Consider the following 11,801-nt stretch of genomic DNA (forward strand, 5'->3'; position numbering starts at 1 on the left):
AGCAAATGTCCAAAAATGTCCAATATGTCCAAAAACAGCACTGAAATACAGCCTATGGACATTAAACTACCTTACTACACATAAAATAGTGTGAATAACTAATATATCAATACTTGTCTATACTGTAATATATAGCTATAATAACTCTATCTTAAAATACACATACATACATATATTATCTGACCGGGGGAAGCAGCATAGTAAAGTATCAAAGACAAGTTCAGACAATCCAAAATGTTGGCATCGTTGCATACTAAGAGAGCCCATAGGCGAGTAGAAGAGGAGTTTGGTCTGATCTGAGGCCTGCCCTCCTGCTCAGCAGGGTAAAGGGAGCTTCTCTGGGACAATCTCTCTCTACAAGCTCCTTAGATTCAGTTTCAAGTTTCACTGGAATATCACACCTCTCTCCCATTGCACTTACAGCATTGCATGGGCGGCCTCCCCGACCAGTCTGTCTGTTGTTAGACATGCAAAAAGGATCTCACGAAAAAAAAGCTGAGCTGTCCTGCTCAAAGGGGTGTCAAGAACACCAGTTCAAATCTGCCAGTTGCGTTTTTTTGGCTTTGATGATGGGGTGGTTAAGGCACAGTTTAGAGGGAGAGATCCCCTGTGAGTTTTCACTTAGATCTCCCGTTTCTCAAGGTCACCGAGAACTGTGGATATGGAAAACCCCCGAAAGCAATCGGCTTTACCTCGCTCGGTGTAGCTGCCTGGCCGTGTTAGCTGCTGGCTGTAGCAACTCAAGCTAGGTAAAGCCGAACACTCGGTGACCTTGAGAAACAGAGATCAATGAGAAAACTCGCAGGATTTCTCCCTCGAGGTCCTGACAAAGTAAAGGGTTAGCAGTACAGCTTTAGCTGTGTTGTTAGTGTCAGTGTGAGTGAGGGAGAGAGAGAGAGAGAGAGAGAGGGAGGGAGAGAGAGAGAGAGAGAGAGAGAGAGGAGAGAGAGAGAGAGAGAGAGAGAGAGAGAGAGAGAGAGAGACAGAGAGAGAGAGAGAGAGAGAGAGAGAGAGAGAGAGAGAGAAAAAGAAAGAGAGAGAGACAGAGAGAGAGACCGACCCCTAAAGGGAGTGCTATCCTGAAGCGAATCCAGAGCCAAGGTCTGCAAACATGTGCAGAATTCAAAGCCAAAGCCAGAACAAGAACATCTGAACACACTGATAACAAAATGGTTTTGCTTAGGCTGAAACAGAAACAAACACCGCCTCCAGTTCTGAGATGGAACTTAAATAAAACAAAACATTCCAGCGTTAAAAACATACACATTCACACACACACAAGTACACACAACCACACAAACATACATGGATACACTCTAGTTGCAGAAGCATAAGCTAAATCTCACAAATTATCTCCTTATTTGGCTTTAGTTTTTACATCTATAAAATGCATATATCATGTATAGTACCTATCTATAGCTTTTATAAAATAAACCTCCAGAAAAATAGAATAAAAATTTCTTAGAAATAACGTGCAAAACGGAATCTGCATAACGTGGGATGAGTTGAAGGCATCAGAGTAGAGTCGTTTTGAGGGCGTGCTCTTTCTCACAGTCTGAGCCCTGGGCACGACAAGCACCGCCCTCTTTGGGGAGGAGCCTGTGCATGGGGCTGGCCTCACCCTCATAGTCCCGCCTCTGGGCTGTGCCCTGAGCGCTGCCAGCTGTGCCCTCGTGCTGGGGCGCTGGCTCCGGCGACAGCAGTGGCGTGGAGGTCATCCAGCCACGCGGCCTAAAGTCCGTCGGCAGCTCCACCACTTCGAAGGCGGGGGGGTCCGGCGACGACGGAGGCGGCGTCCCCCTGGCCCGCTTGGGCTCTTTGGTGTACGGCAGGGTGTCTGTGTCTGTGGGGGGGACCAGAGGCTCCCCTTTACTGTCTGGGTGGGGCGAGGAGGCGGAGGGGGAAGGGGAGGAAGGGGGGCAGCCTGACCTCGGCTTGTGCGGCTGCCCGCTGCTGTCCTGCGGTTCGACGCCACCAGCGCTGGTGGTGTGCTGGTTGACCGCTGGCTTGGCGCTCGGGCAGCTGCTCCACGTCTCCGGGCTGTTCGAGTTGAGAGTGCTGTCCGGCGCCTCGGGCTTCTTGGAGGTCGAGGAAGCGGACGACGAAGACGAGGAGGACGAAGACGAGCTGGGGTGGGGTTGCCGTGACCGCGGCCCGCAACCCCTGGGGAAGGGGAAGAAGGAGGGCCGGGGCCCAAACAGCGAGCCGAACGAGCCCGCCTTCATCCACTGCAGGCTCAGGAGGTTCCTGCGCGTCTCGGCTGGGAGTTTGTCCAGCTGCCTCCCGACCTGGACAGGGCCGGGGAACAGTGAGCCCTGACAAGCCCTGTAGAAGTATCTGTGGACACACACACACACACACACACACACACACACACACACACACACACACACACACACACACACACACACACACACACACACACACACACACACACACACACACACACACACACACACACACACACACACACACACACACACACACACACACACACACACACACACACACACACACACACACACACACACACACACACACGCACTTCAGGAAACATAAACACCACATTGCTCCGATACACCACACATACACAAGCTCCCAGGAATAAACACGCGTAGGCATATTGTGCTATCACGGGCCTTGTTATGAATCATGGGACTTCAGAGCCTAACCTCTGCTGAATGTGAACACACACACTCTCCGCACAGACTCCCTGTGTGCTACTCCCTGAGTGAGACTGCTCAGAGGATACTGTGCTTATCTGAACGGACACGTCACCAGCGCTGCACTGCACGTACAGAACAAAAAGTTTTCAAACTGTGTTTGCACAGATTCCCCCAGATCTTTTATTGAAAGCACACAAGTACCGGCAGTACAAATTGTATCAAGTGCCTCAGCAGAATTCTCTGGGGGGGGGGGGGATAAAAAAAAACTTTTCAGATGACTTCACATAAATGACCAGAAATAATGACCTCCTCCCTCTCTAAGTATGAATAGGAATGACTGACATGAATGAGATGCTATGCATTACAAACACGCTCTATATCTATGGAAGTAAGGTCTGTATCCCTGCAAATCATACAAGACAAATGAAGAGATTATATAATGCATAAATATCTAATGGCGTTTGGATTATCATATCTGGGTAAAAAAGCAGTGAGACTCGTACAGATGGAAGTAAAGTCTGTATCCCTTCATAACACACAAATCAAATGAATAGATTACATAATCTATAAATACGTCATGCTATTTAGGCTGGCATATCTGGGACAGAAAGCAGTAAGGCTCATACGGATGGAGAGAAAGAGAAATAAGCAGTGTGTAGACTTGGGAGAAAAATAATGGTGTTTGAGGTTAGCCTCATAGGGAACGGCAGATTTTTTTTTTTACGGATGTGCGTGATTTTATTTTGTATTTTCAGTTCGAGGTTAGCCTACCTGGGCAGCACGGCGGTGAACGGCGTGACGAAGCACAGCAGGTAGAAGAGCGGATCTCCCAGCAGCCTCTGCATGGTCCAGTAGGGGTTGGAGGGGGTGTAGCAGGTGGGGCAGGAGGCGTTGTAGCACAGGGCCACCGTGAAGAAGAGCGCCACGCTGAACGCGATGGAGGCCCAGTTCATCCACGTCTGAGGGCCACAGAAAGGGAACAGGGAGAGAGAAAGGAGAGAATGGAGATGGTCACTTTCAGCCATCTTGACTTTCAAATCAATCAGAAAAGACATGAGAAGTTGACTATCGGGGTCCACTGTGATGATGACTAATGCTGGGTGCAAAAAATAAAATTGTGTGTCTGAAGTCGTGGGGAATATCTGAAGCCACTTGTTTTCTTTCAGGCAAATATTTATCAATTTGTCCTTTTTATAAGCCTGGCCCATCCCTGAATTCCAGTACAGTGCCCAAGAGGTTTAACCCCTTGCTTAATCACCTGATCTGAAATCTCACGTGATGCGTCTACGGTGAAGGAACTTAATTTCTACAACGTGGTAGGTTCAGAGTACTCCAAGACATATTTATTAGTTCAGTGCCAAAGAGTTGCAGCAACTCTGGGGGCAACGTTTTGCAGACTTGGCTGGCGTGGAGAACAGAAGACTGATTTACTGAGCTGAGGTATGCGTGAGAGGAGCACACCCATCTGCTGATGTGAGGCCCCCGGCCAACACCTAACCAAAACATCTCCAGCAATCTGGCCTGCGCTCACCCATCCTGGGAAGAGGCCGGCAGCGCCCAGAGGGGTGTGGAGGTGTCGGAGGTGGGGAGGGGGGGGGGAGGGGGGGGGCAGGGAGAGAGCGGACTGACCGTTCGCAGTTCACCTCGGATGGCCTTAGGTGAGACTCGGCCTTCTCATACACACTAGCGTACGGGTTACCATGACCTACCCCATGTTTCCCACACACAAACTAAGGAAAGTAGAGCAGTAACGTCCAAGAAACAAGTGTATCGTTCAACAGCACTGAAAGCAGAACTGATTACACCTTGCACCCAGTGTGAACACGCCAACTTCCAAGTTTTTTGTCAAAGTTGGGCGCCATTTATGTAACCTGCACTGTGTTAGCTGCTTAGTTCTGCCCTGCACTGAGATCAGGAAGCTGGTGTTCAAGTGACGAGACTAAGCTTTGCTCCGGTCGTCAGCACACTGCTATCCCTTCCTACTTTTGCACTTATACCATTGGTGCGGTGTTCAGTGATTTCCCCATGCCAGCCCCGGCCAGCACAGCTTTAGGCGAGTCAATTAGTAAATAAATAACTGTAAATAAGTAAATAAACTAAAGTGTATTTTTGGCCTTTTCTAGCCTTTTACCGATGGGACTGTGAACATAATATGATCAAAAATGAGAGAGCGAGAGAGAGAGAGAGCATGAGAGCGAGAGCGGTGAGTCCTAGAAATGACTTCTGGCCAGAATCAAAGTTGTGGGCACTGGGCCCGTACAGTATGTGGTGTAGTATGGGACACTGATGCTGCTGCTCCCCCCCCCCCCCCCCCCCCTAGGGACTCATGCTCTTAGTGTGGGCACGGCACGGCACACCAGCCCTCTCCCCAACAGGAGAGCCGCAGTGGCCAGGAGGCAGCCAAGCTGGCGTAAAGGACATTTTTCATGTGCAAAATCTGACAGGCGGGAAATTTACAGGCCGGCCGTAATGGAAAGAGCTCTAATCCAATCAGGCCTCGTAAATCTCCGCTGCCGCTTGCCTCGTAACTGGGACCATCTGAGCAGGTTTGCGGGGAACCGTACACACATGCTTACCTGCAAAAGACACACATCTGTCTGTGTGTGTGTGTGTGTGTGTGTGTGTGTGTGTGTGTGTGTGCGTGTGTGTGTGTGCGTGTGTTGGGGGTCAGTAAAGCCAATAGTTATTCCACAGCCATGCCGTCCGTGTCGTGCCGACCTAGTGAAATACCACTGCGGGAGAGCCCGGGGTTGGAGCAGCACGCGGCTGTGGCACTGCTAAGCGGAGCCACACAGCTGATAGATATATCACCTCCAATCCCACCAAAGTCCTCTGGTTCAATCTAATCAGCCAGGCTCCATGCATAAATATCCACAGGCTGGTCACACTCTCCCACATGACAGGCCCAGAGCCAGGAGTCCAATCAGATTCTTGGGGCAGCATTACGATGAGTGACACACCAGGACGGACACCTGACCTCTACCTTAGTCATACCAATCCCATAGGAGGACTGCAGGTGCTGGGATATCAGCGTGGCCTAACTCACGAAGGCTGTATTAACCCAGAGGTGATCCAACACTAATCCTAGGTCCAGTATATTGAAAGGAATTGTTAGCTTTGCTACATGGATCCTCCTCAACATGTCCGCTTGTGTGAATCTCTTCGCTGTTTGGAAGACCAGTATGAACCAGTATTCACACCCCAGAGCACAGCCTTACCCATGTCTTTGTCTCAATGCCCAGGTGGAGAAGGATGGTAAACAAAGCCAGTGTGGTGATGGGGGTTCCCCACGTGAACAGGTCCACATTCGAGTCAGCATACGCCTAGGAACGCAGAAGGTATGGTTAAATGGTAAACAGTATACTAAGAAGTGTATGTCAGTACCGGTATGTTATATTATACTATATAAATTTACATAGCTATTTTTTTTTTAAAAAACTGTTCATTCACAACATGGTACCTGAGAGCACTTTAAGTAAGAAAGATTGTAAAACTCACAAAATAGGGAATGAAGAAACAGACAAGGCTTTGATAAAAGGCATCAATCATGTTCATCCAGAACATGTATGGCTTATATTCCTGTCAAGAGAGAGAGAGAGAACACATGGCCATGTAGTTTATATTCAGATAGAGTCAACCATCATCTGCTTCAGTGGAGGATACTGACATGCCCTTCTAATTGAGCTGTATAAGGTTATGGTTTGTGACGAGCCTATGGCAAGGGCACTCTGCTTTAATGACTCACTGTTGGCCAATTCTAACACCACAACAGTGATAGATGGCTGCAATAGGATATAATCCTCTGACGATTTAAAAAGCTATTTCCCCAATGCTGCTACCTCTCGTATCGCAAGTCCAGAGAGAGATCAAGTGATTATATTCCACACAAAATTATAGAAGTTGTCATGCTCCATCCTTCTTCCACTGTCTCCCTTGCCACCCCACCACACACACACGCAATTAAACACACCTACACACATATGCAATCAAACACACCCACACACATATGCAATCAAACACACCAGTGCACACCCACCCACACATATACTGTACACCTACACACACACCCACCCACAGAATGACCTTAGCAGTGGGAGTGAACCAATTCGAGTGAACTAAGTGGTAATTGCTGAGGCACCTCCGAGTTCTGGCCGCTCATGTAGAGCTGAGGTAGTTCCTGGAGGGTCTCCGCGGACACGTCTTTGTCCAGCGTGCCGGTGATGAGCTGCGGGAAGGCCGAGAACATCAGGTTGAAGAAGATCAGATACCACTGATCGACCATGGCCGACCCGGAGAAGCCGCAGTAGAACTGGTACCAGAAGATGAGCGCCACAAACATCTGCAGGAGGCCAGGAGAGAAGGAGAGAGGAGGGCAAGTGAGTAATGGAGAGAATATGACACAGAGAGAGAAAGAGGGGGCACCAGGAGAGAAAAAAATGGAGTGAATGAATGAGAGGATAAATGGAGTTGGTTAGGAAGCCTCTGAATCCACTGGAGGCCTGCAGCTGTGGTGTCATTAGAGGCGATGGATCTTCATTACCCGTGGGACTCTCTCCGGACCACACAAGAATAGATCTTCATTAAGAGACGCGCAGGTTCACAGCGAACGGCCCACTTAGGCATTTCCCACAAAGAAAACGGCTGACATCACAGAAAAACAACAAACACAAAAACACTCAACCTGGATAAACAATGCAGGGTTTTCTACCGAGTAAAATGATTTCTCCTCGGCGGAAAACGGCTGACGCTGCAAACGGTAGCCACCCATGCAAATGTGACTATACATTTTTTTGTGTAGGTAAACACGTCCATATGGCACGCTTCAACAGAAATGGCTGACAATGGGGGAAAAAATGGAAACATGAGGGGAGCGTATGCAAAACAGGCCTGCCGCCCATGATGCGCCATTGACACGAACACATGTACGGTGTCTTCTGGCACAAAAATGCTGATTTCACCGAAAAACACGATGGAAGCCCCCCACACTCTGCATATGTTGTACACACCGAGGAACAGCACATGCTTCCATCTGTCACAGTCTGGATAGGTATAGATATAGTAACTTTAATACGCCCATGGGGAAATTCACATTTCCAGCTGCTCTAGAGGTCTTGGATGAAAATATCACAATACACACAATATACAGTAGTTAAAAAAAAAACATACAGTACATGCATATCTTGTGACTTTTTATTTGTTGTTAGAAATGCTCTTAAAAACCGAAATGTTTTTTTCATGTTGTAAGTTGCTTTGGTTAAAAAGCGTCAGCCAAATGAAATGTAATGGTATGTAATATCTGTGCTTTCTGTGGTGTAACACTAAAGTGTTTTCTGCGGAGTAACACTGAAAACTCACCGCGTTCTTGTAGAAGAAATAGAGGATCATGTTGGCCAGCCGGGAGTAGCACCAGTGACCGTGAACCAGCAGCAGCTTCTGCAGGTACTGGAAGCGGGGCATGGCAAAGTCACTGGCCATTACTGCCTGCAGGGGAGGGACGGGGAGGGGTGGGGTGTGGAAGAGAGGGGAGGAAAGAGTGAGGAAAAAAGGACAAAAGGGACCTTCATCCAAACTTTGCCCAAAAAGCCTGCCTCAGCACTTTCATCAGAGTCCATCATAAAACAGTGCCTCCGAAACACTTAGTGTACATTAAAGAATTATGAAGAATTCCACTCCAGGCTGCTCAAAACGCCTCTCCATCATGCAAACGGTTTTACGAGACTTTGAGACCCTGCCCCCCCCCCACCCACCCTCCACCCCTCCGCACACACAAACATACTGTACACACACACACACACACACACACACACACACACACACACACACACACACACACACACACACACACACACACACACCAAGCGCTTCTGCCTGCCTGTGATTTAATTAGCCACATTTTGACTGGCACCTTCAGCCCCCTGAACAACCCAGCGCCCGTCACTCATCCATCACCGTGCGTACTAGCGGCCGTGTCAGACACACAGCCGTGTAATGATGAGTGGTTGCGCTGCGCCGCTGTGGCGGATCCCAAAAGGGCCGCGCGGGGAATAGGCCAACGACGCCGGCGGACCGTTAATCGCGGAACCGGAGGCCGCGAGGTGTCCGCCGCAGAAGTCGTAGAGGAAGGGGAGGGGAAGAAGCTGGTGGGGGGGGTTGGGGTGGGGTTAAACGAAGCGTCTCAGCACACGCAGGACTCCTGAAGAGGGTCTGGGGTCTCGTTAAGTGCACATTTTTTTAATGAACGCTAATTAATCTGCAGACCCCGGCATTTTTAAAGAGAGATGGACAGCGGAGCGTAGACTGCCGACAGCAGCTGCGGCCACGGCGCTCCAGAGAAGCTGCCCGCGCAGGTTAATTGGAGCGTTCAATCAATAATGTGCTGGGGTCACCTTTCTGAGGGGCTATAGGGATGGCCATAGGAGGGGAGCGTGCCAGGTGGGCCAGCCGAGCAGGGCATCTAAGCGGGCCGAATCGGGCCAGTGCCCAATCTGTGCCCACTGCTGTGAGACAGCCCTGGGTGCTCGGAAGGGCATAGGGGGGTGGGGGTATGCTGGCAGAAACAGACTCAATCACCAGTGCCTCCTCAGACCCTTGCCACCCAGAGGCTCTTCACACATGCTAAAACCAAAGCTGGACACCTCTGCCATTTAACCTTTGACCTTTACCAATGCAGTCGACCCCGTCAGTTCACCCTGACTCAGGCAGTCTCCCCTTCAGTTGCTTTCTGTCCATTTTGTGGTCACTGCTTGCATCCTTCCTTCTCTCCCCCTTAGAGCCCATTCTTCACCCCCTCACCCCCTGGGCACTCTTTTATTCTAGCTGACTTGTGTGTTGGACTCCTTTGCCCCCTGGTCAGTTGTTCATCAGCGTCCATCTCCCCTCTCTGCCCGGCCCTCCTCCCCGGTCCAGGCATGAAGAGGCGCAGTGGAGGTGTGCTTTCTCCCTTACCTGCATTCCCTCCTGTCCAGAGATGCCCACGCCGACGTCAGCAACCTGGATCATGCTGACATCATTGGCTCCATCACCTAGGATTAATGTTCCAAGAGAGAGAGAGGGGAGGGGATGGGAGGAGAGGAGAGGGGATGTAGGAAATGAGAAAAAAAGGTGAGAGATTTTAAAAAAAATGTGCTTCCAATTTATGCCCCCTGCGCTGCACAAAGATGCTCAGCCTGAATGCAGGCTCAGCAGCAGCAGCAGCAGCGTGAAAATAAACAATCACACCCAAGAAGTGTAGAATTAAGCATGCACATATCCTTGCGCAAAGATTGTTTCTGTGTGTGTGTGTGTGTGTGTGTGTGTGTGTGTGTGTGTGTGTGTGTGTGTGTGTGTGTGTGTGTGTGTGTGTGTGTGTGTGTGTGTGTGAGTGAGAGAGTGAGTGAGTGAGAGAGAAAAAGAGAGAGAAAGAGAGAGAAAGAAAGAAAGAAAAATAGCTACATAAATGGCACTACTATAGAAATAAGCCCCATCCATGAGGGAGGGAGTAGGAGAGGAAATCATGAATACTGTGTGCAGTAGACCTGAGAAAGTCATGGGAGTGTTAATATTATTGTGTAATATTAGTGTCTGTGTGTGGGAAAGAATGAGTGTGTGTGTGTGGGAAAGAGTGAGTGTGTGTGTGTGCGCGCATGTCTCAGAGTAGGAGAGAGGTGTAGATAGCATGGATGCATTCCTGAACTTGATAGCTTGGAAAGCAGAAATGGGCACCACTTCACTGCCAGATATCAGGTAGTGGGGGAGAGGGGGAGAGCAAGAGAGCGAGAAAGGGAGTGAGATAAAGATGTTTTTTTTTTACTTTTCAAACCCCTCTATGGAGCACTATATGGATATGAAACGGTGTAGCACCCCCAACTATACCAAAGACGCTGATCATCTTTAGCTTACCAATAAAAGGAAACAATATACAAAGTATAAGCTCTTTGGTGCCTTTGGAGTACTGGACTCAAACAATTCCCTTGAAAAGATGAACATTTGAATCTTGAATCAGTGAAACACCTAGGCTGGGTAAACCCTGCCTGATCTGCAGCTCTGGCTGGAAACCTGCACATCTGTCTCTCCTGTATACTGTACACATATTCTGGTTCCAATCACAAACTAGCTTATTAGCCCTCAACATTGCAATAAGGACCTTTGTGGCCATGGCACTGTGTAACATTTGCCACTGAGGGTCACCAGATTGTTTTGGGATGAGACTTTTGTACAGCCTCCCATGAAGGTGACTGGTTCTGTATTTTCATACTACGTCTGTCGTGTTAAAATTCACACTTGACCGAAGCATTATACAGGAGTTTCTTCAACTGATGATGTAAAGTGTACGTCTTGCATCAACTTCAGAGAGATCAGTCGCTCTGCAGCATCATACTAGGCCATTATGGATAACTTCTAAGTCTGGAAATGGGACAACTGGACCACCATCCAGAGCAAAGTTAAACAAAGCTCAAAAGGCAGCCAGGAAGACTTGCCATCAAACTTCTCAATAGGTCCCCTGCCATCATTTCAGTCCTTTCAGCCCAGAGAAGTGACATACAATCTGATGGAGACACCCTGAAGTGTCCAAGGTGACCAAACTCCACTCATGACCGATCGTCCCACATAACGTGTACCAACTTCTGGGTAGATTGAAGCCTCACTGACTTTACTCTACTGGTGATGGTGTGCCCCTGTCCCTTCAGCCAGAGGCAAATAGAGAATGCTAGGAGAGAACCAGTGATTCCTATCCCCAAAAAATCTTCAGTGGAGTGCACACACACACACATGAGAGAGAGAGAGAGAGAGAGTGAGGGAATGAGAGAGGGAGAGAGAGAGAGAGAGAGAGAGAGAGAGTGAGTGAGTGAGAAAGTGTGTGTGTGTGTGTGTGTGTGTGTGTGTGTGTGTGTGTGTGTGTGTGTGTGTGTGTGTGTGTGTGTGTGTGTGTGTGAGAGAGTGTGTGTGTGTGTGTGTGTGTGTGTGTGTGTGTGTGTGTGTGAGAAGCTTTATCTATTACATTCCCATTTCAGCAGGGCAGCAGATGTGAGAGCTTTAGGCAGATTCTGAAATGGATGTTTCTCACCATCCTTCTGTCTATGACACCTCTCTCTCTCTCTCTCCTTTCATTCTCTCTCTCTCTCTCTCTCACTCTGAGCAGCTGTCTCCGTCAGAGAC

At 49.0% G+C, this 11,801-nt stretch overlaps 1 protein-coding gene across 1 annotated transcript in view; it reads right to left on the reverse strand.

Annotated features, from left to right (window-relative positions):
* Positions 1-999: 999 nt before the first annotated feature.
* Positions 1,000-11,801, reverse strand: part of atp10a (ATPase phospholipid transporting 10A) — a 39,554-nt gene continuing 28,752 nt past the window's right edge. The window contains exons 15-21 of the mRNA XM_062556885.1: positions 9,612-9,688; positions 8,022-8,147; positions 6,805-7,005; positions 6,165-6,245; positions 5,885-5,989; positions 3,438-3,625; positions 1,000-2,337 (exon numbers count right to left, since the gene is read on the reverse strand). Coding sequence (XP_062412869.1) covers positions 1,515-2,337; positions 3,438-3,625; positions 5,885-5,989; positions 6,165-6,245; positions 6,805-7,005; positions 8,022-8,147; positions 9,612-9,688 — 1,601 coding nt within the window. The 3' untranslated portion in view covers positions 1,000-1,514. The remainder of the gene's footprint in view (positions 2,338-3,437; positions 3,626-5,884; positions 5,990-6,164; positions 6,246-6,804; positions 7,006-8,021; positions 8,148-9,611; positions 9,689-11,801) is intronic.

Source organism: Sardina pilchardus, chromosome 15, assembly GCF_963854185.1.
Source record: "Sardina pilchardus chromosome 15, fSarPil1.1, whole genome shotgun sequence".
In the NCBI taxonomy this organism is placed as follows: Eukaryota; Metazoa; Chordata; class Actinopteri; order Clupeiformes; family Clupeidae; genus Sardina; species Sardina pilchardus.